Genomic DNA, 27,593 nt, shown 5'->3' on the forward strand with positions numbered 1-27,593 from the left:
CAAATTTGCACCCTTCTGAAATAGTAATCTTGAATGTTTTAAAAATCCGCAAAGAAAATTAATGCAAAATGATTCCAAACTATGAAAATATTAAGAAATGCAGGCCTTTAGCTATAATGAGATTATTTACACAGGTGTCCAGGCTCGTGTAACTGGATGAATTGATTTCTTCTCAGTATATTATAATACAGAAAATTTCTCTCAAAATCTGAGATACTGAAAACACCCTTTCTTATGATAAATAGAACAAATTGATCTCAAAATAATGTTATCACCAGTCTCTACAGAGGGTAAAGAAGGGACTACTTCTTTAAAATATATTAATTTAGGTTTTTATGGCTGATATAGAATACACGTGATGCAAATAAATTCTGCATTTAACAAGGCAATTGAATTTTTTTTAAAAAATCAAAACAATAACATAATTGTGATTATGGTTTGAATGTAACATTAACTTCCATATTACTGTCCCTTAAATTTCCAAAGACATAGTTTTAGTTTTGTTTTTATTATCTTTGATTCTGTTGGTATATGCTAAATGATATATTTTTTCTTCTTTAAAGATTTATTTTATTTTTAGAACTGAAAATTCTGTAATATCTGTGTTAATGCTCTGTATCCAGTGCATATAATTTGATATTGCTTTGCTTAATATTCCTTAATTAAATCTGCACTGGATTAAATTATGCATTCCCAGTTTTTGTGTAAAGTTTGTCTTGTTCATGTTGAATATTGTGAGGGCCATTCCTTCTTTATCTTTCCTACCAGAAAGGACAACTATGATCATGTAGAATTACTGTACTGCTAACTGGAAATCTGCAGACTCCATGGTGTAATAGTGACAAGAATTTTAAAATATCATTTTCACAAGCACAGATATATATTTTCATAAAGCATAAATAGCAATTTCAGAATGATTGGCTGATCAAGTTATGTTTGGTTGGGTTTTTTTCCAGTGTGGTTAGCTGGAAGGAGGGTTTTTTCTCATGACCTCATAAGCTGGTAGTCTAGACTTAAGGGCTAGACGACAATACTTTGCTGAAAACTAGCTGCTAAGCTCAAACAGCTGTGGGGTATACATTAGAGAAATGTGCTACCCCTGGGAAGTAATATCTGACATCACCACCAAAAAAACTTCGATTTGGGGTTTAAAACTTTCCAACACGAGCTACTGCAAAGTGATTCCTTTGCTCCCTTTAAAATCAAGATATGATCTGGAATCATATGCCTCAATAAAAAAGTCACACCTATTAAAATAATTACTTTGGTCTGCAGTATTCCTTGAAATACTGTTATTAACTGTAAATTATAAATGTCACAAGTCTTAAAATTGTGAATGAAATAAATGCCTTACAAATTGCATGACAACCATTTGGCAAGTTTAAGATTTCCTTACATAATCCATCTCTTTCTTTACAAAGTATGTGGTTTTTTTGGAAAATTCTCAGAAATTGAAAAGTCATTTTTGCAGTTTTAGAGTTTTCTTAGTATTCAGAAGTGTTTCTGAAGGTGATCATGCAAACTATTTATCTTTTAAAGTCAAAGTGAATATCTATTTAAATGATTTGGAGAGAGGCCTAAATAGAATGAGCAAAAATTAAAACATTCATCTCATTTCCAGACGTCTTACTGATCCAAGTGAAGCTTCTTATCTTTTTGTCCATGAAAAATAAATGTTGCTGATATGTGTAGAGAGAGGAGGGCATTTTCAGTACACTCACTTCAAGTCATTCATTATGCCATTAGGATTATGATCAGTATCTGTCTGACATGGCCTGATGACTTGCAGGGAGAGAAATTATGAGTGGGGTAGTAATTTCATAAAACTCTGTATATTTTGACTAATAATATATTTGAATTAAGAAAAACGTTTTAAGACTTATCTACAGGGTTTTAATTTTTGACTTGAAGAAAATATGTGAATTATGACAGGGGTTGATGGGGTATGTTTGTTATATACATGCCTAGGATTTGAGGTCTAGTTTTAGGAGCTTCTGTACATACCAAGGGACATTGGAAAAAGCTGGGAATGTCCTGTCTCTAACAAGTATGATGTTACTTGATCTAAATTTTGGTAGGAAGTAGCAAGTATGCAGCATATATGCCTTTGTGAATTGATGATTATAGATTAAAAATATAGGTTGAAAATATGTTGACTGATGATGATCTTATAAGGAGCAAGATTTTTTTTTTGCATTTATTTGTATGAAAGAAAATAATTCTACTATAAGAGCTCTTACTCAGTTGGCAAATAATTTTCTTTGAACTACTTCTCATCTGAAATGATGGTAGCCTAAGCATCCTTTGAAGGTTTTATTCCATTGTTGTTCCAAAAAGGAAGATTTTGGATCATGAAAACTAATTATTTTTCTTGGTTTTGGTAGTCATTCTTTATACCCTTTATAACCAGTGCCTGGTTATAAAGGCACCCCAAGGAAGTGGTCACAGCACCAGCCTGACAGAGCTCAAGAAGCATTTGGACAATGCTCTCAGGCACGTGGTGTGACTCTTGAGGTGTCCTGGGGCCAGCCAAGAGCTGGACTCAGTGATTCTAATGGTCCCTTCCAACTCAGCATATTCTGTGATTCTATGATTTAGTGATTTAATAACCTCAGAAGGGTATGCTAGGTCACTTTTTCATTCCCCTTCCACTGTTGGGTTTGTCCAGCTTACAGCTGGTTTTTGTTGTGTATGTTTCCTTTGGTGGGTTTGTATATTCCATCCAGCTGCTGTATTTTTAAAGGTCCACCTGACAGGATTCCACCACCAACCAGACCCCTGCCAACAGTGCCCCCACATCGTTCAGTCCCTCCAGCAGACCCACGAAAGAATGACAGGCAACCGAAACCTCCGCGGCCACCCACGGGTGACAAACCTTCCTATCCCGGGGCCAAGCCCAACATCTGTGATGGGAACTTCAACACTCTGGCCATTCTTCGCCGGGAAATGTTTGTTTTTAAGGTAGGAGGCTGTGAGTTTTTCAGTGTTACATCAAATGTCTACATTTCTCTTTTTTTTTCTATAAAGCAAACTCTCATTCATCATGACTCTACATTCCCAGCCTGCTCACAGTTAGAAAGTTCAAGGAAAAAAAATCAAAAAATAAACATACACATGGCTTAAACATCTAGCAGGGGACTGCTGTAATGTTCTATTTTAAGAAAATACCCATGTCAGCAGAAACTGTAATGCCTCAAAATGTAAGGTAAATAAATGTTGCATGTTATGGAAAGATAAAAAGTTTAAATCAATTAATGAATAATAGGAATGCTTTTTGTATACAGCCACATGTCAACATATAGTAGATACTGTGTTTTCAGCACTTGTTCTTTTTTTTTCATGGAACTATAATCTTAACTTTAAAATTAGATCTGTCATTTACAAAGGAAGTTTGTCATTGTGTTGTGGTTGCATTGAAACCACAATATCTTACTAAAGGTCTTTGCCACAAAATTCTTACTGCAAATGTGTCATTATTTATTTTCATTCATCTTCTTGGTCTGAGCTGAAAATGTGGTATATATACAACACATTGAAATAAACAAACTGAACTGAAAGGCAGTCTTTTAATAGAAGCACTGTGCTAAGGCTCGTGGACATCAAAGGTATCTTTAGGAAGATGATCTGCAGTATGGTTTCCAGAAAGCATTGAATGCTGAAGAAGAATTACAGAATTGTTGCTCAGTCTCTTAAACCAATTTGATGGCAGGTAATATTGTGGAAAAATTTCAGAAACAAGCAACAAGATGATCTGTTTTTTTGAAGTAATAATGTGTTGAATTTGCTTAAGCAACGGGAAGTGTGAGAACTTTGTTTTGTAAATTTGTGATTTTTATCTTCAGTATTATAGGTAGAGAAGAAGTGCCTTTCATGTGACTAGATAAGCGTTTTCTCCTCAGCAATAGTGTAAGTGCAAGGGAAAGGCAATGTATTTGTCCCAGAACATGAAGCTACCAGTTCAATTTTGTTGTCCTTTCTGACAGGACTCATTTCTCCCTTATGTATTTTCTTTTTTATATAACCTATTTTACCAGATAAATTTTATTAGCAGTGCTACCCAGGCTTTCACTTTCTTTAGCATATCTAAAAAAACCTGTACAAATAGCTTTACATTAATTCATTCAAAATTATTGAGCTACCTTCACAATCCAATGGACAGGAAATATTTTTCCCATAAACAGCTAAGGATTTTTGCAGCCTGGGGCTGTCAGCCCATTCCATTTGAATAGATGGTCTATGGTGAAACACTGGGAGGTCCTGAACCATCAGTCTTTTATGACTAAAACTCAAAGGTTGAGGTAGAACCTAATTTTCTAACTTGACATTAAACAGGATATTAAAATACCTACTTCAATCTCATGTCATCCACCTGAAGAGCAATAGAACATATTCTCATTTAGTTTAGACATAAATCAATAAACTGAGAAATGCTGTTCCACTAATACAAAATTTCCTGTCTAGGCAAGCTTGTGTTCCTGGATGAATATATTCACCACCATTTACAATCACTCTTATCTAGTCTGATTGAAAACCAATTAAGTTTCCTTCAAAAATGTTTACTGCTTGCTGCCTTAACACCACATATTTACTGTAAAGTGTGTATGCTTGCTAGTGTGCAGACTGCATTTATGTTCCAAAATTAAAATTCCTTTCATGATCATTCCAATGAGGAAATACAATAAAAGTCTCTCAGAGAAAAATGACTGGTAACAGAATGTTTGAGGATTTCATGTCTAGAGTCTGACTCCCCAAATGAAGTCACTGCAATCATAAAAGCAGTGTGCTAGGAAGGGAAGCACGAGGTCACCCTTGCTGAGGTTAATTTCTTTAGGGTCCCACAGTTTCCCTTTTCTCCTCAGGATGCCTGGGAACATAAGAGCATAGCATGCCTTGGGTTAGCATGCTAAGCAATGGAATCTGCCTAAGTATAGAGAATTTGAGTTTGTAGAATGAATGTCTTTGAATGCTTGACTTAGTGAGCCTTAAGTCTCTTGTGTGTGAATTAATTTGCTAATGAACATTTTTGTCTGCTAAAGGATTTTTATTAACTCTTTGGGATGTTTTGAGGGGGGAGCAGGGGGTGATGTATAAGGGGGGACTATAGAAGGGGTAGAAAAGGAGATGAGTTAGAAAAGTCAACTTTGCAGAATCCTGCAAAGTATAGGACAGGTTGAAAGGAAAGGCTCAGTGTAGCTGAGCTCTGAATGTAGCAGAAAAAAGAAGCAGAAATTAAGTCTTAGGAGGTGTAAACAGAAATAGGGACTGAATACAGGGAAATCATCCAGAAAACGAGGAAACCAAGCTGGAGGTTCTTTGATCTGTCACAACAAAAATAACCCAAACCTCTTTTCCCTTGCCCCTTGATGATAGTGCAAAGGAGGACTGGGAGAGCATGAGTGATGGGCTGAGAGCCAAGTACAGAAAGGTGGAGAACAGGGGATTGAAGACAGTACTGTACCAGGTGGAAACAATTAAAGAAGAATTATGACCTTCATTGGAAGAATTAATGCTGGATAGTTCCCAGATGAGTTAAAGGAATAACTTTGGAAGCTAATCAAATTAAATCCTTTTCTTTCTTTGTCTTTATCCAGAGCTCTGTAATTATTTTACTGCCTCCTGAATGGAATGTATGCCATGTACCCATTTCAAATTGAAAATAGCCAGTTTTTTTTTCTCATGGGCAAGTCTCAAAATCAGGAGCTCAGTTTGTTTAAATAATCCTTGAAATTGTTTGGGAACCTAGCCACACAGTTGAAGAATTTGAGCACTTTTGAATAATTAAATTCTAGTTTCAGCATAAAACCAAAGCATGAAATCTAACACATTGAGATACACTGTGGATTTTCATAGTAGATGACAAATATTATTAATTCCAAGATTGTTTTCTCTTGGCTGTTGAGCTATTAGGTGCACTTAAGAGCATCAGAATCTTAGAAACAATTTCTATGTTCAGTCAAATTAATGAGCTTTGCCTGTGGTTTTAAGACTCTCTGGCATTCTCAAATGGATATATCCAGGGTAAAACTAAATAGCACTAAATGCAGTTTACACTTATCCATCTCTTTTTATTGTTTTACCATCACTTTGACAAAGTAACAATCCTAGAGACACTTGATAAGAATTGTAGGGTGGCAGAGATCAAGAACAGGGTATAAATTAAACACAAAAGTTAGCAATCAACTTACTAAAGATTCTCCAATGATCACCAAATAAAATTATAATTTTGCAGATCAACTCTCATTTTTTGTAGGAATCATTGGATTTTAAAGAAAAGATTATTATTTTATGCCAAATACACACGTATTACTGACATATAAATGTATTGTCCCGAGAGGATTTCTTCTAGAATTCTTTAAATTAGATGTCCTTAAAATTCCCTGCCATCTGTAAGGTTTGGGGACACAGTATGCTATCCAAGGAAAATGTTTGTTAAAATCAATACATTGTAGCTATTGGTTTCAGTTGTCATCAGCTGATAAATACTGCTATTATTTGGTTCATGCTTGAATTGGCATAAGGAACTATCAGGGCAGAATAATTTCTATGCCAAAATTCATGCATGCCAAGTTTTTATCTTTGGATAGCTTATTAGATTCTGTATTTATACTCAATGCAATTAGTATTTTGCTGTCACACTCATTTCCAATCTTTTCTTCTTCTGTTTAGTTAGAATTCCCCTGGGACACAGAAAAAAGGCTGAAAATGGTGAAAAAGAAATGTATTCCTTTTCTGGACAAGTTATGCAAAGTGTTATGACACTGTCTGCCTTTAATGAAAATCCTCTCTGCCACTGTGTGTGGCAATATGTGGTATCCAGCAATACTGTCTTATTAACATCTCCTGAGAGTGCCTCCAGGGCTAGTGCATCATGAAAAGAAACCCCACTGTGTAAGGTCTGCAGAAAAGATCCATTAGTGAAGAAGTTTGCAGCATATACTTCCACTTTCTTCCTGTGTCTGTGCAATTCACGCTTTGTTCCATGGCAACAAAATTACCTGTAGCTCTTCTTCAACAAACAGTGTGACTCCTGTCATTATCCTTTTCCCTTACATTTTTTTCAGTCTCACAGATTTAAAAAAAATCCTGCTTTCTTGAGCAAGTTGTAGCTAGAAAATTAAGCTTATGTGGAATTTGTCCTTCATAAGCATCAAATTAGAGGGACAAGTTACTGTCCTTTTTCTATGTACACAGGTTTTTGTTTCACAGAAAAACATTTCATAGAGGTTTCACTGGTCTTTTGTTTAATGCCTAATTCCTAGGAAACAAATTGATGGATCCCATATGATCTCTCATGGTTTTAGTATTCATGTTGGAAAAGTTAACTCCTCGAACAACAGCATTTTTAAACTACTCATACACTGTGGCATTTGTTGAAATGTAATTTAAGTATTAGAAAAAGTATTTTGTCTGGCAGACAAGACAAATAGAATTTACAGCTCAGAGAAATGTCTTCTGAACATTGTAGATGTAGAATATGGAACCAGTTTGAGGAAGGCCTTAATGGGCTGTAGTAATTTCTCCACAACTTGCAGAAATTTGTTTTCTGACCCTTCATCTGCTAAGAACCATTGTAAAAACATTTATGACATGCCAAACAAGCCAAGGCAATTAGGCTGTAATTGCTCCTTGGCATTAGTTTAGACTGCAATTGCTTTCATACGTAACAGTGTAGGTTCCATTTAATATCCCTCTTAGAACTGTGTATTTATATAGACTATGCCATTAAACACAAAAGAAAAAAAATCTGTTTCTTGCTATGAGGTAAACACATGAAAAACTTTTAAAATATTTTAGCAATGGCTATTTAATCTAATTAAAAATCTGTGAGACAGAGGGAAATTACTTCTAATAAAAGCAGAGGCAAAGAAACAGCTATAGTATGAGGCTTGATTTCACTGTATTTGAAAGCAGGATTTTTTCAGAGCTCTTGTGGTCTGTTTGTGTAGCTGGTTTTTGTCATGTCATGCTGTGGGTGTCTGAGCTGTCAACTGCTGCCTGGGAAAGTTCAGCAGAGGATCCTGTGGAAGTAGACACTTTGAGAGGGAAAACCACTTAACATCTTAGCTGTAAAAGACTAGGAACAGTAGTTCAGAAGTAGCTAAGTCTGCAGAGAGCAGACTCCTTTTCCCCTGTTTTTTGTATCATTGTAGGAAGAACAACTTGATGGAATTTGCCAATTTTTAACTAGTAGGGAAGGAGAGATGCTTTAATTCAGGTATTTCAGTTTATATGTTGAAAAGGAAGGAGAAAACTAATGAAAACTCAGTGGGGATTTCAATGTATCACAATATATCAAGCTAACTGGAAATGTACATCATGGTTGTTTTATGAAAGAAAACCAAATGTAGGATGTCAAGAAGGATAAAAGCAGGGACATGCTGAGATGTTAAAAAATCATAGCTTATGTGTTTTTGATAATTGAATACTTTCACTGACAGATGTAAAAAAATTCTTCAAATATTACCTCAGCCTTTCAATCTGCTTCTAAGCAGAAAGGTTGCTAGCTACCACATTTCACAGGCTTAAAATGGGAAGTACAGTCTGTTCCTTACAGTGTGGAAAGTGGGTAGTATATTCCATCCAGCTGCAGAGCAATTTAGACAAGAATGTAATCACCTGGGTAATAATTGTACTGGAATAGTTCTGTTTAAAATCCTTCTACCATCTCTCTTTTTTGAAAAAAAAAAACTTGTCTTGAACTTTATTACACCATCTATCTATATCTATATCTATATCTATATCTATCTATCTCTATATCTATCTATATCTATATCTATATCTATATCTATATCTATATCTATATCTATATCTATATCTATATCTATATCTATATCTATATCTATATCATCTCTATCTATATCTATATCTATATCTATATCATCTACATCTATATCTATATCTATATCTATATCTATATCTATATCTATATCTATATCTATATCTATCTATATCTATATGATATAGATATAGATATAGATAGATAGATAGATATAGATATAGATGATATAGATATAGATATAGATATAGATATAGATGTAGATGTAGATGTAGATATAGATATAGATATAGATATAGATATAGATATAGATATAGATGATATAGATATAGATATATATAGATATATCTCTGTAAATTCTATGTATAAAAAATTCTAAAAAAATCATAACTCTGTTTTTAGGGCTTTATTTACAAAGGTTTCCACATAATTAATAATCTTCTTGAAACATACAAGCAACTTTAACTGATTAGTAGTCTGTACTATCTGCCTAGTAAAATTCCCATTAGTCATGTAGTATCCCATTAAGAAGTATAACCTTACCAGGATGAATGACTCAGTGTCTTCCACAGGGCTTTAGATTTGCCAGGAGAGGGAGTACTGTTTTTTCCAAAAGGCTGTGTTTTCATTGGCAAACAGTGTGGTATAAAAGGATTTAATCAGTAGTAGAGCAGATGGTACTGAGTTCCTCTCATGGCCATCATATGTGCTTTGCTTTTAATTAGATACAGTTTGTCCTCTGAGGCCAAACAGTTGCACAGTACATGTGGTTCAGAGTTTTCAGAAGGGCTGCTGTCCCTTAGACACTGGTGCCTTTGACTCTGAGCCCCATGGGAGTGCATCACACAAATGTTTCATCTAATGAAGGGTGTTACCATCTTGTTCATGTGTAATTGCTCACACCATCTTGACCCAAATAAACCCTCATACGCAAAATATATTATTATTTCTTCTCATACATCTTTTTTCATGACAATTGTACCTGTTGCTTGACTATCTCTATACTGCAAGTTTGCATTGCAATACAGTTCATGAAGATGTGGTAGATTTAACAGCTGTGCTGAGGCATTGCCTTGAACTTGAAAGCTAATATTCTGAATTTTATTTTCCTTGACAGAAAAGCAAGATGATTTGTTTAATTTCAATTTAAACATGAGGGAAAAGAATTGTCCCTTCTGCAACTTTTTGTAGCAACAGAAATACGAGCTCTAAAAAGCCATAGCCTCCCAAAGTGTTTCTGTCTCTTATTTTCCCCACTTAACACCAAAGGAAGTTTCAAGTATTTCTACATATTCCCCTAAAAACCCTAGAGGTCCTTTCCAACCTCAACCATTCTGTGATTTTGTGAATGTGTTAAAATTTCACTGTTTCACCCACTCATTTCCCAGTAGCATTTGCTCCATCTCTGTTGGAATATGACTGTCAGAGGCAAGAGCTAGTGAGATTTGGTCAAACTGTTTTGTGACTTCTTCATTCCAGCTCAGAAAAACAGACCAGGCAGAGGAGATTGGGGTGTGTGGAAGTGCTCACAAACAAGAGAAGTGCAGGGGAGGGAATGTCCACCCTTTCTGTCTGTGTGAGATGGGTGCTCTTCTCTCCTTCCCCTGGGTCAGCTTTCAGAGGAAATCATCCTCCTTCCTGGGGTCAGGCTCTGGGCTAAAATGCTTTATCCAAAGGCTGACTTGGTCCTGCCTCTTTGAAACTCTCACCATCTTGTGATGAGCCATTAACAGCCTCAAGGTGCACTCCCTAACCCAGAGAGTCCTCACAGATAAAAAGAGCACTTCAGACTCCTCAAGGGTTTTCACAGAGTTGGACAATCGGAGTTTAATGGAAATACTGAAGTGAATTGTGTGAATTGTTATACATATGTGGTAGCAGGCTTTGGGACAGTGTTTAAAAACTGTGGGCAGTTAAATGTGAATCTAAACAAATTCTTATTTCTGATTTAGTTTTAATCTAATAAATACTGAAAAATGTGATACTAAATATTTGCAAACCATTGGCCACAATTCAAAGAATTAGTCATTCTTTAAGAGCATTTTTTTAAAATAGAGTGGAACTGGGAGAATCTGAAGCTCTTAGGTACTCACTTTATGCAAAAGGATAGAGCGGGTCAAATTTTTATGTATTCTTAGGAAAGTACTTGCAAGTTGAATATAAAAAATAGAATTGTTACATTTTCTCTCTCCAAAAAAAAATCCTTTGACAAACAATAGTGGATTTATATGGTGTTACTTGTGCAATTAGAAGTGCTATTATTATTAGTTGTTGAAAATATCTGTTCGTTTTTTTCCTTCCCATATGACAAGAGTTTGTTCTAAAATCTACTTGGTCATTAAAAACTCTGCTTTCAACCATAAGTTTTAGATACTACCAAATGTAAGGAATACTGAACAATTTTGGTTCTGCATAACACTATTAAAAAAAAAGAACGACATTAAAAATTAAGATAAACAAATGCATGTGAAAATACATCTAATCTGGTAAATTTATTTCTTGTTCAATAGACAGAGAATCTCAGCGGGGAAAGTAAATGCCCTCAATGGACATTATCAATTGAGAAAGGACTAATGATGTCAATTAAAAGATGTAATCCTGGGGATTCTTCCCCTCACAGTTATTTGTTTCCCAAAGTCAGAGAATCCTGTGACCCTATTAATTTTTGACTTGTTATTTTAATACAGTAAAAAAGAATAATGGAAAGTTTTAACTGAATTCTAGTGTGCAAAAGCTATTTAATTTTGTAGAAGTTGCCTGTTTTCAGAGGCTCAGAGTTTGCGTGTATTGATTAAAAATATTTCATTGGCAAGAGAATAGAAAAAAGCATTATTGACAAAAAATAATTGCAAAAACTTACAGCAAAGAATAATCTAAAATTACATGGAGGCATATCTTCAATTTTGTGCCACCAGCAAGTGTTATATTGTAATATTAACAATACATTTTAATTGAGGCTACATCCTAATGGAACCAAAGGGAGTAATTGCAGAAACACTTCAAGCACAAGGCTTAATTAAAATTTCTTGTATAAAATTGTGGCCTTTCAACTAATTTAGGTAAACGTTTTGGAAAACAATTTGAATAGTGTATGATGTAAGCTTTTTCAAGCAGTGGTATTATTTCCTTATACTTTCTTAATCTTCCTTTACAGCCAAAGCTTTATATTTTAGCAGAATTTGTATATTTTTAATTTCTTTGATTTTTTTTTTTGGTCTCTTTCAAGGGGTTGAAGGTCCACAATGTAAAAGTTTGGCAGGGATTTAAATGCAAATAAACTAATCTCATTTGTTCCTCTGAATTAGCCTGCTAAACAGATGAGATTTTAAATAATGTAAAACACATGTAGGTTTATTTTTTCAAACACTATTCACACTCTTGGCAATTGAAAAAAATGCCAAAAATTTATAATATATATTTACATAAATTCTGCATTTTCTTATCTTTTATAAGCTATAGCTTGAATATTTTTTAAGTGTTGCCTTCCTTGCCTGTTGAGTGAAAACTTGGCCCAATTGAAAATAACGTGAAAAACACCACTGATTATACCACACTGATGATTTCACTTGGTTTTAATTACCTTTGGTATAATGAGGGACTGTATTATGAATAATACATATTAGGGGAAATCAAAAAAGCAACAACAGATAGGCTTGTAAGACCAAGTGTATGAAATAAAAAACTGTTTTTCTATACAAAATCAAATTTTATTGTGCTACATTTCCAGTCAATAAATCAAAATTACACAGAGACCATTTTAATTCACGATTTGGCATATCTGTCTAATGAAAATATCTTTACCAAGGATAATAGGCTGTATTTGGTCAAAGGTTATATTTAATAATGGCAGAGTTCAGTCCTTTCCCATTCTCCATAAGACTGAACCAGCATTTCTCCTCAATCTTATTACTATGGAGCCTTTGATTTTGTGTTGGAGTGATGTCTGGCCAGCCCTTTGTAACACCTACAGTCATCTACTGCTTTAAATTGTACATTCCCAGCTTATCTGTAATCACATGTGGCTTACAATATTACATATTCACTATCAGAAATTCCTTCACTTTCTAGTTTCAAAGAATCATAAATGACAAAATAGCTGCACAGACAAAATAGGTGCACTGTTCTACAAAATCTAATCCCTGTATCTGAGTGATGAGGCAGTGAGCAAAGACAATCAAGTATCTATCATTTTCATAGTTGTCATGACAGATGTTATTGTTGGCTGCTGTTTTCTGGGTGTTTCAGTCTTAAGGGCCTGTTTTGCTCCTTGGCCATTGCTGTCAACCTCAAAGCTGGGACACTCTAGAAATTATCACTGCTCACCCACTAATTACTGTGGGATCTTCTACAGTCATTTTTTTAATCCTACCATGCCCTCTAGGGAGAACAGTTACTTCTCTTTGCCACATACCATTCAGAGTTAGATCTGGTACCCAGATTTTTTTCTTTTTGTTGTCAGCACCATATCAGAGAACACAAGCATTAAAATGAGAACAAAGAGTACATATTAGCCTCTTAACTTGCAGTGGCTTGAATGCAAAATAACCCTCATACACTCACCTACAGGACATTTCTCAAAGGAGAGAAAGGACCTTAGCACAGAAGCTTCCAGGGCTCATTGACACAGCTTTAAAATGGATTGGGAGGGGAAAAGAACACAACCAGTGATAAGCAATTGCCAGTGATAGATAGTAGGATGGCAGGCCAGAACTTGATGAACTGAGTGCTACCCAGGAATGTGGAGGACAATAAAAAGACACTGTGGTAAATGGGGTTACATCAGACTGGTGTCTGGTCACTAGTGGGGTTCAGATGACTTCAAGCCAGTTCTCTTCTACACTTTCACAAACATGGACAGAACTTGAAAGGATGCTAAGATTGCTAATGACACTGTGTTGGGAGGAGCTGATTACTCCATTGAGAAGCCCTGCAGAGACCTCAACAAATCAGAGGGCTGGGCAATCACCAACCATGTGAAGTCCAGCAAGGGAAAGGGCTGGATTGTGCACCTGGGACAGAGCAAACCAGGATGTACATACAGATTCAGGAGCAAGATGTTGGAGACAGCACCATGGAAAGAGTCTTGGGGGTCCTGGTTGATGGAATGCTGAATCTGAGCCAGCAGTGCCAACCAGGATTAGCCAGGCAGGAGGAGGCAACCAGGAGGGCCAGCCATGTCCTGGAGTGCACCAGGGACAGCATCTCCAGCTGGGCAAGGGAAGGGATTGTCCTGCTCTGCTTTGCACTGGGCAGCCTCACCTTGAGTGCCTACTTGTTGTAGGTATGCATATATAGACAGAGGTGGTATGACCCTGAAATGAGTAGTGTGGTTCTTCTTCCATTTCCCCTACAAATATTATATTAAAGAGTGAGATATCATCTTGAGAACCTCATCCTGCTTAGAACAGCTTCAGTATCTTGTTTATGTATGAGCTGTCCTAAACTACTCCAATCAAGAGGAAATATTTTGATTACTCCCTCTTTCTTGCTTCCATCTGTAGTTCTGGCGTGACTCATCAGTGCACTCCAAATTCTTCTGTTTTTCTCAGGGATTTCATGCAATGAGCAGTGTGGAGAAGGCAGAGACAGGATAAGTGGTAGCATGAACACATACTGCATCTCCACATAGGATCACACTGAACTGCATATATGTGCAAAACTGTGAAATCTGGTTTCATGAATTATGAAGATTCAAGGGAGGGATATGATTTTTTTTAAGTCTTCATAGACATAATAAATGTCAATATGAGAGTTAATGACACAGCTCATTTCATGTGTTGTATTTCTGTATGTGTGTATGATGTGTACATAGTGATTTCCATCAGTTTATGCTGACACATCCCTCTTGCTTTACAACTGTAGTGTCACTGTTCCATTTACTGCACATTTCATTTATTTGTTAAATGTTTTATTTTTTTTTCTTCTTACTTCCTTGTAAATGTTTTCCTATTATTAGTTAGAGAATCACAGAATTAGAACAGTTTGGGTTGGAAGGGAGCTTTAAAGATCATCCATTCCAACTTCCCTGCCATAGGCTGGGACATTCTTTTGCATATGGAAGAAATATATCTGCATATGAATTTATGAATGTGACAGAAATATGAAAATACAGGTGATATAGTGATAAATCATATAAAAAATAATAACATACTACAATTCTTTCTAGTAAAAAGGTCACTGCTTAAAGGAAATTAAATCCTTCATTACATTTAGAAAATATGTTTGTAGTACTAATTTCTTTATTCCTACAATATCAATGATAGATTTCTGATGGTTGATTTTGGATAATCCTGGTAGACATCATTTGTCACTGCCTTATCTTCAAAAGCTTTTGGCCAACAAGAGTGAATGATAATGACTTCTATTTTATTTCCACATTGAAAACAGACATAGAAGCTTCCTTTAACTCAAAATTATGCTAAGTGGTCTCATAGATATGCCACAGTTCACAAGTCACAAACTTGCTCATGTAGATGCATGTTATTTTTTTACCAGGTGAATCCTTCTCTACTCTATTTGGAGTTTCCTAGTCTTCATGCTTTGCCAGGAATATCTACCTGGATTAATGAAACTAGAAATAAGTATTTATGGTTTTGGCTTATTCATAATTTCTCCATTTGACTTCTTTCAGTGTTTTTGCTGCCTGCCTCTAGAAATTTTTGGTGAAAAGTCACACCCTCTCTTGGATTATCTGTAACTTTAGTTCATCAAGGCCTCCATTCTGTGCTTATTTGATACCCCATATCTTTTGGGAATAAAAAATAAGAAAGATAGTTGAGTTTGCTCTTCTGTGACCTTTTTGTTTTCCACAGAGTGCTTGAGTCATTACAGAGAGCCTGATGACTCAGACAGATATGTCATGGTTTTTAAAATCATCTGCTCACCTCCAGCAGACAGTGAAGCATCACATTGCAAGTGATAGAGTGATAAGGGTGGACAAGTAGGAAAAAAACCCCAAATTATTCTGATTTCATTGCAGTGTTTAGTCTGTTTTGCTTGGAGAAAGTTAAGTCTGTTCTGAACCATTTTCACAGATTTATATGTGAAGTTGCAGAAGAAATATATATACACAAACCCCACTATTCTTTATTCTCTTTTCATAGGCCAGGATGGATAGCAAAAATAAACTATTAATAACTCTGGAAAAAAATCCTTAATTTTTCTGTAGGATCCTAGGTGGTACACTTGGTCTTCTCCAGGAAGGAAATTTCTGTTTCTTTGCTACTGTTGGTAAGGCAATATAGTTTTGTGATGGGAAATACTGTGCAGCTGGGAAAAGAATCTTGAAAATGCTGTTATGCTTGTATTATCTCTATTCCCAGAAAATTGCCCATGTTTTGAAATCTTTTTATTTCATTAAAGAGAAAAAAGAAGTCCACAGTTATTGATTTTTTTAATGAAATGGTAAAAGAGGTTGCAAAAGGATGGAAGAGTGTGGCATATAATATCAAAGATCGTTTGGGTGATGAAGAGAGCTGTACAATTAGTGATACTGAGCTTGCAAATAGATTAAAGGCTCATTTGTTTGTCAGATTTAAGCTAGCAAAGTGTCATAGAAAATAATGGGTTATCTGGTTTCCCAAAGAGTGCATCAAAAGTGGAATATGTTATTGGAAGAGAAATAGTGAGAAGTAGATGTTGGTCAATGCAAAAGGAGATTTGACTCGTTTGAACATTATGTTCATCGCATGTCCCATGATATTTCAAAGAACTATGATCACATGTTGACATAACCTGTATAAATGCAGGCCTCTGAGAGAGCCAATCTACATTCCAGTTTGGTGTTTTCCACTGTTGTTTATAAAGAGAAAAGGATAGCTACTACAAAGCATATATCTTCACCTCATATAGTAAGGCAACTACATATTAAACCTTCTTTACCCCTTTTCATTCTTTTCTATATACCTCCTGATTCTAAAGATGATGTATCAAGGATCCCTTGTTTGTATCATATGACATAGATACATGTATTAATACAATTGTGATTTTTTTCTACATTTGATCCATCTTTGTTAGAATATTTACAGTTTAAATGTAGAATAATTCAATTTAAATATAGAATAATTCAACAGATCACTTTTTTTCTCAGTACTAGCAGTTTTTCAATTCTGACCAAGAAAATTGGTATGTTTTTTGGGCATAAAAAATGCCTAATTTTCTTATCTTTCCATGGTGCAGAACACACCACTGCTCCATGAATTCATGGAACTCTTTGCTTTTATGTTAACTCCTGTGGGGAAGGGCAACAGAACTGGATTCAAGAAAATTTACAGATGGTTCTGTAGTCTCAAAGTTTAATTACTGCTGAGGGAATAAACACTTCACTGCTCTGTAAAGTCCTAATGTTCATTGTGTGGATGAAAGGTTTTGTGGAGTACTGCACGTGCACGTGCTGATACCTACTGTTCCAGAGAATGTTCCAGAGATTCCTGGCTGCAAGCCTAGACTTTATTTTGCTTTTTTTATGTCTATCTATTTGTTTCTTCATATTGGATCATAACCATGTGGCAATGGGAACATTTTATAATGTCTCAGTTTTGTTATTTGGACAAAATCAGAATGAATTAAAAAGCTTGATTCAGTTAGGAATTACAGAAACCCATCCAAATAGAGACTGGTTTTATTTATTTATTTATTTTTGGTATTATTAAAAAAATGTTGTATGTTCAGTTGGTGAAGATAAAACATTGATTACCTGAGTTGTCACCATTTATATATATATTGTGGGACAGATCAGAAAAAGCAATATCATCTCCAGCTGCATCATAGTGCAAGGTCTATTACTGCCATACTTGTAATCTGAAGAGATACAGTGGACAAGTTCTCATTTGCAAGATTTACCAGGAGGGGCCAAATGCTCTTTGAAAGTATATGGTGGAGATAGAGTACATGGTAACCATCCAGAGAAGGCCCAGATCAACCCCTGAAATCTCTAAATTTGCTGAGTTTTATGTAAAATGTGAGATCTAATGTACCCCACTGGTGTTAGCCAAAAACTCTGTAGCAGGTTTTGTATGGATTCTGCAGAACACATATTCCTTGAGCTGAAGGTGTTTTGTAAATGCTTACAGCTTTTGATTACTTCAGGATATTTTTGAAAGGTTAATGTATACAAAGAAAAAAAATGCTTAAATGCCATTGGTACTGTCTGCACAGGAAAATTAGAGGGGATAGATGGATATGCATAAAAAAATTGATGAAAAGTTCACATGCAATTTGATAATGAAGAAATTCTTAAAGAAATTGAATAAGACTGAAGAAATTAAAATAAGAGCTATAATCAAAGAATAATTTACTAATGAAAACAGCTGTAAAAAATACTAAGAGCAGTTTTAAGAGATGTTTATTTTGGAATTATTTTTTTTCTACATGCAATAATATAAATTTGTTAATTTGAACTGTAGAGAATATATTTTTGTACAAACAGTTTTCATCTGCGCTCGAAATTAGACTGGGCAACAGCAATCATATGACATTTGCAACATAGATAAAAGTAAGTTAGTTACTAAAGTTATTTTCTGCACTCAGATGAGCAGTGACAGGAAAGGGCCAGGATTTCAATGGAGATGTTTTCCAAAAAAGAACTGCAGTCATGTGTGTGGATGCCTCTGCAAGTACATTCACTACCTTCATTGAAATAGATACTTTCTCAATCAGTTCACTCTGGATTATACCAAGACTGTTTATCAAAAAAATGATAAATATTCACCTTTGAGCATTTTTTTTTAAGCTTAGGGTCTCTTTTTAAAAAATGCTTTTCTTTACATGTCTTATATATTCAATATTCAAGAAATCGCACAAAGTGTTTGGATACACTAACAGTCAACCAAGTAGATGTCCAAAATACTTTATGCACAGTTAGTGACCAAACTGCATGTGGTACTTGGCTGAATATGTTGTTTAGGTTGTTTATGTGCACAATATTGTGCACTTTTTTACATATTTTCCTTGTAATACTCATGATAATTAGGAAAATTCACCATGCTACAGCCAAAATAACTTCACAGATACATTAATGGCATGATTTGGTAAGCATGGTGGTATTCATTCAAGGGTTGGACTTTTATGATCTTAGAGATCTTTTCCAACTTTAATGTTCCTATGATTCTATGGTTCTAAAGATAGGAATAGTTTTATCTTCTTTTTATGTTTATGATGTTAGACAAAATAACTCCACTTTAATTAGCTGAACAATGAATGTTATCTTTCAAACAAGAATAATATATCACAAAGCAGTGATTTGCAGAATCTAGTTTAAAAATGGATGGATACTCTTCAAAGTGTATTGAAGAACTGCAGAATTCTTGTGTAGGTTATTGTCAAACGTTCAGTATTTTTATGGGGGAAATAAAATGAAAAATTTCTCAATTCTGCTACTGACCAGGAAACGGTTTTGAATATGAAAAAGACCTCTGAGGGGAGAGCAATGCTTTTGGCATTCCTTAAATGTATTACCACAGAGGCAGGAGACTGGCTGAGGGGCTCAGGCATTCCCTGCAGTATTCCAGCATGGATCAACCCTGCTGCTCCCTCTGCCAGTGCTTGGGCACTGGCACCCTGAACAAATGACCAAAGTACACACCAGAGAAAGAGTAAAACAGGGAAAATTAGAGACAAAGGAAGAAATTAAAGACAAAGGAAAACTCTGCATCCTGGATCTATCACTGTGCAGCACTAGAAGTGGAAATACTACAAAAATTCAGGATAGGTTTCAGAAGGACTGCCAGTATTTTGGCTAACTGACCATACTTTAGAATTTGATGCTGAGGGTAAAGGAGATATTTTTGCTCCAGTTGCAGTTCCTCTTGCTACATCCTTTTGGTCCATGAAGAAGATTTGTACAGGAGTTTACAAATGAGGGAGGAGAGCAAGAGGTTTCTCTCGTGAAGAGAGTAACTGTGCATATGAAATGACATAACCCTTTGAGTCCTTTCTGAAAAAAAAAAAAAAAATTATTTTCTTATTTTCATATTTTCCTGATCTTTGAAGTCTAATTTCTTAATTTCTGTGGTTTTTTTTGGTGTTTTTTTTTTTTTGTTTGTTTGTTTGTTTTTTGAGCATAACTATAGATTTCAGCATGAGCAATGAAAAGCAGTTTTGACATATCTAAAATTAGTCAAAGAGACTATTCAGGCCAATAGTTAGGACTCAGAACAAGATGCCAAGATGACAGGTTTTAACATAAGACCATTTTGGACCCTTAATGAATTACTTGACATCACTTAATTGTGTGAGTAATACAGAAGAGGAGATAAGAACAGATACTAGAGAAAAAATGCTTAGCATACTACTTTGCAAAGATTTCCTACATAAAATTGCTACATACTTCCACTTGAAAATGTATTTACACCTGTGAAACTCAGTTTAGCTGAAGATAGATACTTTAAACCTATCTCAGTTTAGCACTTCCCATGTTCAACAGTGGGATATGTTTGCCAGTTTTTCACTTGCTCCTATGCAGAGTCACAGTAGTAAATTGTTTTGTTCATGGTGTTAGTTAGCTGTAACATGTTGTTAAGGAAAAGTAAGTTCATAACAAACAGTGGTTTTAATTTGCCTACAGGAGTTCTCCAGTGTCTGGTTAGGTACCAACAGTAAATAGTTGTTATTTTATATAATTGCACTTATTAATTGGCATCAAGGAAGTAAATTGCTTACTTGAGAAAGGAAGAAATAGAACAAGTATTTGGTGATATCTTGGCATATCTTTGTTTTGAATCCAATGATTTGGTCTCATTTCTAGTGAAGTTATCACCGGGAGGTTCAGGATCTCAACATAGGAAATGCTGAGTTTTTTCTGAGTGGTGTTAAATGCTCTGACTTCTCACCATATCTCCCAGACAAAATTTCTGCCCTGTTCTAACTGGGTAACCATGCTGTTGTCCCAAACACATTAGGAAAGATGGATTGTTTCTATAAATTCAAGTAAGTGATGCATTGTACATCCATCTGTTAATGAATGGCTAACAGTCCTTTGTAGTTTTAAAGGAGCTTTTGTTTGTTCTTAATGTGAACCAGCTTCATAATGAGCTGAGCTCAAGTATTCTGTGTGTGTATAAATAGTCCATTTAGTTGATTGTTTCCTAAAATGAGCTAGATTGGTAGCATCTATTTATTGTCTGATTCTGGTCTCAATAGAGCCAATTGTTTTCTCCTATGGAATTAAGTAGGAAAGGAAGTAGGACTAGTCTATAAGTTTCATTGCAAATTCTATATTGAGAAAAAAAAAAGCAAAACAGAAAAGAAAAATAATTTCAGAATCCTTCTCATATTTGAATTGTGCTAATAATTTTTCTGTACTTAAATCCCCTGGACTGTGTCTTCTGTTTTCTGCTCCATGAAAATTATTTCCCAGAAAGTTGCTCAAATTTTATTGTTTTTTTTTTTTTCCTTCCTATTTTGTGCAGTAATGTCCTTTGCCTTAACTGCTATAAATTCCAAATTCAGAATGTTGAAAATGGATGTTACTAAAGAAATAGTGGAATTCCCCAAATGAGTTGGCACAAAGGCTTTAATTCCACATGCCACAGGCCTCTTACTACCAATATTGAGATTCCCTGATGAAATTCACAACCTGATGAAGTAGATGTGAAAAAGTGCCTTTTGAGATTAGATCAATATTTTGAAAAGGATATTCCAGACTTATTTTGGTTTAGATAAAATAACTATACCTTGCATTTCACAAATTCATTTTCTTAGTATCCCTTAAAGGTGTACAGTAGGGGAACTTTATTGTCTCCTTGATCATAGTCTTGAAATGTAGTTTCTGCAGGCTTTGTCCTTTGGTAAATTTCTCTGTATGTAACCAGATATCTTCTCTAAAAGAAGAATTTAAAATTATTAAGTATCTTATTTGCCACTGGCTTATTTTCTTTTTTTTTTTCCCCCTGAAAAACTCAAAAAAAAAAAAAAAAAAAAAGAGTAGAAGGATACTCATTTGTCTGACTGTCAGTCTGTTGCTGCTGTGTGGCTTAGCTGCTGGGTGTGTTTAATCTTCCATTGCCACAGCCCTGCTTTTGCACATGATCAGAGTATGATTGTGGGAGAACAAAAGACCCAATGTGATACCTTGATGTATTTTGTCAATAACATTAAGCTACAGTATTGATTGAAGTTTAGTGTTTGATTTGATTGCTTTTATTTAGGGTAGAAGTATTATGCTTATTTGGCTTTTTCTATTTTTTTTTTCCAGATTAAATAGGCCAAACAGTTATCCTGTGGAATCTAGAGTAGTTAACTTCTCTCCCTATCAACTGTAGCTATTAAATTTTGCATTTCACTCCATCCTATTAAGGGAATACTCTTAGCAGCACTACACATATACACTTAAACATCAAGTCAGGCAGAAATTCATGGAGATTTTTCATGTACAATTCAAGGATATTAAAAAAATTACTGGGGGTTCACTTACATTTTTATAATCATAATCAAAATAATATAATTTACAGTTGCAATTTGGCCTTGTTTTGCACCTCTCTAACTCTCTGCCTGAAATCTTTACCTGCCTTCATTTCCAAGTAGTTAAAATGTACCAGTTCAAAGATATTGAATTTTTTCCTTCTTTCCTGTTTGTTGTAGTCTTTTTAGAATGTCTATCACATTGGGCAGTCTTTCTGTTTTTACTGGGTATCATTTGACCTTGAGTCAGAGTGTCACATGTCATTACAGAATTGCAGATAGAGTTCATTAGGTATAAAACAGAGGTCAGAGCTCTAGATATTTTGTAGCAAATTAATGTTTTAACGTTGACAATGGTTGTTGGTCCACAGACATAAGAGAAAATGAGGTGCTTAGACAAGAAAGGTCCATTAATTTTGCACTAAAAGCTCCTCTAGTTTATTTATTATGGATAAACCAAAATACCTTGAGATTTTTTTAAATACTCATGCACATCAGTTGTGCTCCTTAAGGAATCTGAAAGATATTTAAGTTGCTAATAAATACTGAAATGGAAATTAATTATTCATAGGAGTAAATATTTAAACTTTCATAGAATGAAATATAAAGAACAGTTTAACACAATCATCACTAAAAAAGGTAAAATTGTATATTCTAAGATTGGGAGGAGACTGTATCTACCAAAAAATATGAAAATTATGCATTATGAGCCAGATTTTTTTACTCTAATACTCTCTTCCATTTAAGATTCTCTGAGTTAATAAAGAAGTGTTTTTATGATCATACATAATATACTATAATTTAGTCCCTTTAAATGAACTGGAAAAAAATACCTGATGCATTTACTGACAGTGCAGAATGATTTATGTATGACCTTTGTTTAGTTTGATTTCTCTAAAAAGCTTTATTGTCTTTTTTTCTCAGAAATATCCCATCTTCTAAATAAAATGTCAAAACATTCAGTTTTAGTGACTGGTACTGCTTTTTCATTCCACTGTTACTCTTTACCCATCATAGTGTTTTTGAAACATCTTACAGTCTCTTCTCACTCAGTGCCTATTTTCTGGGTTTTAGATATATTGCTCTGTCTTAATTAAATGTTGATTTTTGTTTGTTTCACTTTTGCTTTTTGAACTGGGAATAATTGCCCAACTTTAATTTGCTTGATGTGTCTATAGTCATAATATTTAATGATCCATTATTATGCCAGATCTCAGCTGCATAGGACTGATCCATATTATTGAAGCAATTGGGTATCTACAGATGCTTACAAAGAGGCATTTGCTAGTCAGAAAGACACTAAAATCTATGATTCAATGTGTGCATTTGTCAGACTTTGCATTGCACTGCATGTGACAAGTCATGTGTTCAACCTGTCTGCTATAGTTAATGTGTTTTGGGGAAACAAAATAATGAAAAGCATATTTAACCAACATAGTGGGAAAGGCAAAGGGTTCCTCAATACACACCACTTCTCAAAAGAGACAAAACTGTGTTTATTCAACATAAACAAGTACACTGAGAAGTGTTTTGCTGGAGAAACTATTTCAGGCTATTTACTTAAAGTGTGAAAGAGCTTTATTAGAGTGAATATGCTTTCTCTTGGACTATGCCTGTCTTGAATTTCAATAATAGCTAAACTCTTGTGAAAACATACTTTTGGTAAATGTACATGTTTATTAAAACACAGATTATAAAATTGCTGGTAAATATAAGTTTGTCTAAGACTAATTAATTACATTTACATATATGTGCTGAAATGTGGCATTCTTTCTATAAGCAGAGCCTATACCATCTGATAATTCAGAAAGGTCCTTGGCATGCTTTACAGCTGCATGCTGGATTTCTTGAGTTCCAGAATTTGACCTCTGTCAGTCTAAAATCATTGAGTCCAGCATGTTTGTAGGAAAGCCAGCCAGGAAAATTAAATTTACATAAACAAATTATTCTGTCATCCTCTGCCAACACCTACCTTCCACAGTGTTATAAGTGGTGCAAACTTTCAATTCTGACCTCTGACATTTCCAGATATTTGCTGATTTCCTGAAATTATATCTGTTGATGAACCATATGCCAGTCTTTGTCTGTTTAAATAAGGCCATAAACATGCTAAAATTATAAATTTTCAAAATTATAGTTTTGTGGAAGCCTGTAGGATCCTTACTGATGAGCTATACCCCATTGTGCATGGTTATTGCAAGGACAGGCACATATGCTGAAAATAGGTGAGGAAAATAAGAAGTATCTGAGATTCCATTAGCATAACAGAGAACATGGCATGTTATATTCACAATTATGCTTCAGAATGGAATATTTTAGCATTAAAGGCAATGACCCATATACATCTATGTATGCATATAAACAGATTTAAAAACCAGTTCATGGGGATATGCTGAATGAAACAAACATTTCAGTTTTGCCATAATTGCATTATTGTTAAAATTTTAATAGTATAGTGGGGAAAATTATTGGTTTGCTAAAGAATTTGAGAAAATAATAGATGAGAATATTCTAACTATTATACTGCAAGTCAGCAATATGAAGTATGAAATACAGTCTGACATACAACTCAATATCAAATCTGCAAAATATAATTTTATTGGTCTTGCTCTCCAAATAAAATAATTCAAGCACACTCCACAAATCACTAAGTCCACTAAGTCTGAAGCATAACTCATTCTCAAAAAGGTATTTGTTGACTTGATGATTTTACAGGTTTTGTTGCACTGTGAGATTTGTGTTCCTTACACAGAGGAAGAACTGCCATGTAAACTGTGACAGATTATGGCTGAACCCCCTTTAATATTAAAGGGAGTTGTTTTATATAATAGTAATGCTGAAAAATGTTCAAATGTATGTAAGAAATTAAATAGTTACCCTATCCTTCATCTCTAAATACTGAATGAACTGAAACAGTTCTGAAGAGGCACAGTGATGATATCTTTATTGGTACCCATTTAATGTGCCATGTATTGGATTTAGCTGGATTTAGCACCTATTATTTATAAATAAATAAATAAATAAATAAATAAATAAATAAATATATGACATATATAAGTAATATTGAGCATTTCATTTCATGTGACTTGGAAAGACTGCTAAACTTCACTACAGTAAAGTTGTCATCAAAGTGCAGTCCTTAGTGAACTGATGTAATAATGTTACACATACATCTATCAATCTTTCACTGCTAGCAGCCACTGCAAAAAAAATAATTTGTCTTCAAGGCCTCTATGTAGTCCCATTACTTTGGGCATTCACATAAGCATATGGTTCAGTCTAAAAGCACTTATAGTCAGACCACAAATTTCAAATTTAAGTTGAGAGAGTTACATGGTCTCACACAACACACTGTATGTCCTGCCAAGGGCTGTCTGCTCCAAACACCTGGTTCATGTGTGTAGCTTATTCCCACCTCAGAAAAGCCAGCTCTGAAGCATCTGTAATGTGGCACAAATGCAAACACAATGTGCTTATCCACTCAGCAAAAGGCCTGCTGTAAAAATGCCAGGATGGGCTGTTGAAGGTGCAGCTGAACACGTGTAAGTGAATTGTGTGTGTTTGGTTCCCAGGATCAGTGGTTCTGGCGAGTCAGGAACAACAGGGTGATGGATGGATACCCCATGCAGATTACCTACTTCTGGAGGGGGCTGCCTCCCAGCATTGATGCAGTTTATGAAAACAGTGAGGGGAATTTTGTCTTCTTTAAAGGTAAGAAAGAACAAAGGTAAGATTTTGTGTAACACTTTTGAGTGTGATGATTTCTTGAAACATATCTTGTTTATTTTTACTAATGATTTGTAAATCTTGTTGAAAATGAAGAGTATATAATTTAGCATTTTCTTATTTGGCAGTTACATTTTTAATTTATGATTACTCTTCACAGCATCAGGTCATTTGCTCTTACATATTCAATAAAAATTTGAAAGTATAAATATGAGACATAGAAATTATCTGCTATGAAATAATTTTTTATAATGTGTTTTAGGAAGATGCAATGCACACCTTTCCATTGTTAATTTTTGTGTTGTTCTCTTTCCTTTTCTTCCTTTATACAATTGAATTTCTTATATATTTAAATGGAATGCCTGCTTATATATCTCACTAAACTGCAGTGTATTTGTTTCATCTCAGACCTGTGATGTTAGGAGTTTCATGTGGGGAAAAATAATCTTTTTCATAGATGTGTATTTAGTGTTTACAAAGAAGCATAAACTCCAGAAAATAAGTGATATAGATTGAATTGTTGCTAACAATTCTTTTCAAATTTCACTCCAGACATCAGCTGTTCTTCAAAATTCAAGTTTTTGAACATGTACCTAATTTAGACTGAATGATAAAGTTATCTGTTTAATAGTTGCATAGTTAGCTACAAAAATCTGCCAATTATGCAAAGTATGTTTATAAAATAATCATTTGAGAGAAGAGGAAACTAAATAGATAACAAATATGTGAAAAATTATGCAGCTATTTAGTGTTGTGAATGAATTTTCTTTTATCTCATTACAAAAAAGATTTTAAAAAATTGTTGTATTAAAAATTAATTCATTTTTACAAGTAGAGTCATTAACAGGGAGTTAAGAGTAATATCTCATTCACTAAGGAAAGAGGATCTTGGATTTTTTAAATGAAAAATATGTAATGACATGCAGAAACACTTCATAACAGTACAATGAAGTTTATGTTTTGCTAATATTGAAATTGTAGTTTTTGTGTGAATCATAAGGAAAAATGCATTCCATATAGTTAATGTTCTATTTATATGACTTCAATACAGCAAATGCTTTTACTTCTGTTGCCATAGAATAAACTTCAAGTCATTAACTCTGGAAAGTTTATATGGTTTGGAATAATGATAAAAGTATCCCCAAATCTCCATCTCACTGCTTGATTTTTAGGTCTGTAGGACATGGAAAGGTAAAAATATTATTCTGTAGCTATTCCTTTGCACCACTTCTACAAAGAGCAAAGCAGCTACCCTGGGCATTCCAGACTTCTGCCTTGGTAATGCTGGGATCCATTTTCTGAGCTCCAGACAGAAATGGTCAATCTTACTCTTATAGCTGCTTTCTTTTCCTTCCAAGTGACCTTGAAATATGTTTCATCATTATTTAACCCTTCACCCAGTGCTGACTGGCTCCTGTTAGATCTTAGAGGAATAGGTTGATCCTGCATTTTGTGGGTTATATATAACAAACAACAGGAGAAGGATGGAAGAACTTCTCTATTTTCTCTCTGGGAAATTAAATCAAGATTAATTAAAGCAAGCAGGAGCAGCAGGATTGTGGTCTTAAAAGTCAGAATTGTGTTTTCCTTTCATATCATCCCCACCTTATGCTATCTGATTTCAGACCAGTTAGTTTTGTGCCTTTTAGCTGATATCATATGATATTTGAATAATCTGCTGTAGGTATTTTTC

The 27,593-nt window shown here is 34.5% G+C and overlaps 1 protein-coding gene across 1 annotated transcript in view; it reads left to right on the forward strand.

Moving 5' to 3' along the window:
* Window positions 1–27,593, forward strand: part of MMP16 (matrix metallopeptidase 16) — a 166,647-nt gene that overhangs the window by 116,768 nt on the left and 22,286 nt on the right. The window contains exons 6-7 of the mRNA XM_056485318.1: window positions 2,744–2,961; window positions 25,747–25,885. Of these exons, the coding sequence (XP_056341293.1) occupies window positions 2,744–2,961; window positions 25,747–25,885 (357 nt within the window). The remainder of the gene's footprint in view (window positions 1–2,743; window positions 2,962–25,746; window positions 25,886–27,593) is intronic.

Source organism: Oenanthe melanoleuca, chromosome 2 (assembly GCF_029582105.1).
Source record: "Oenanthe melanoleuca isolate GR-GAL-2019-014 chromosome 2, OMel1.0, whole genome shotgun sequence".
NCBI classification, from domain to species: Eukaryota; Metazoa; Chordata; class Aves; order Passeriformes; family Muscicapidae; genus Oenanthe; species Oenanthe melanoleuca.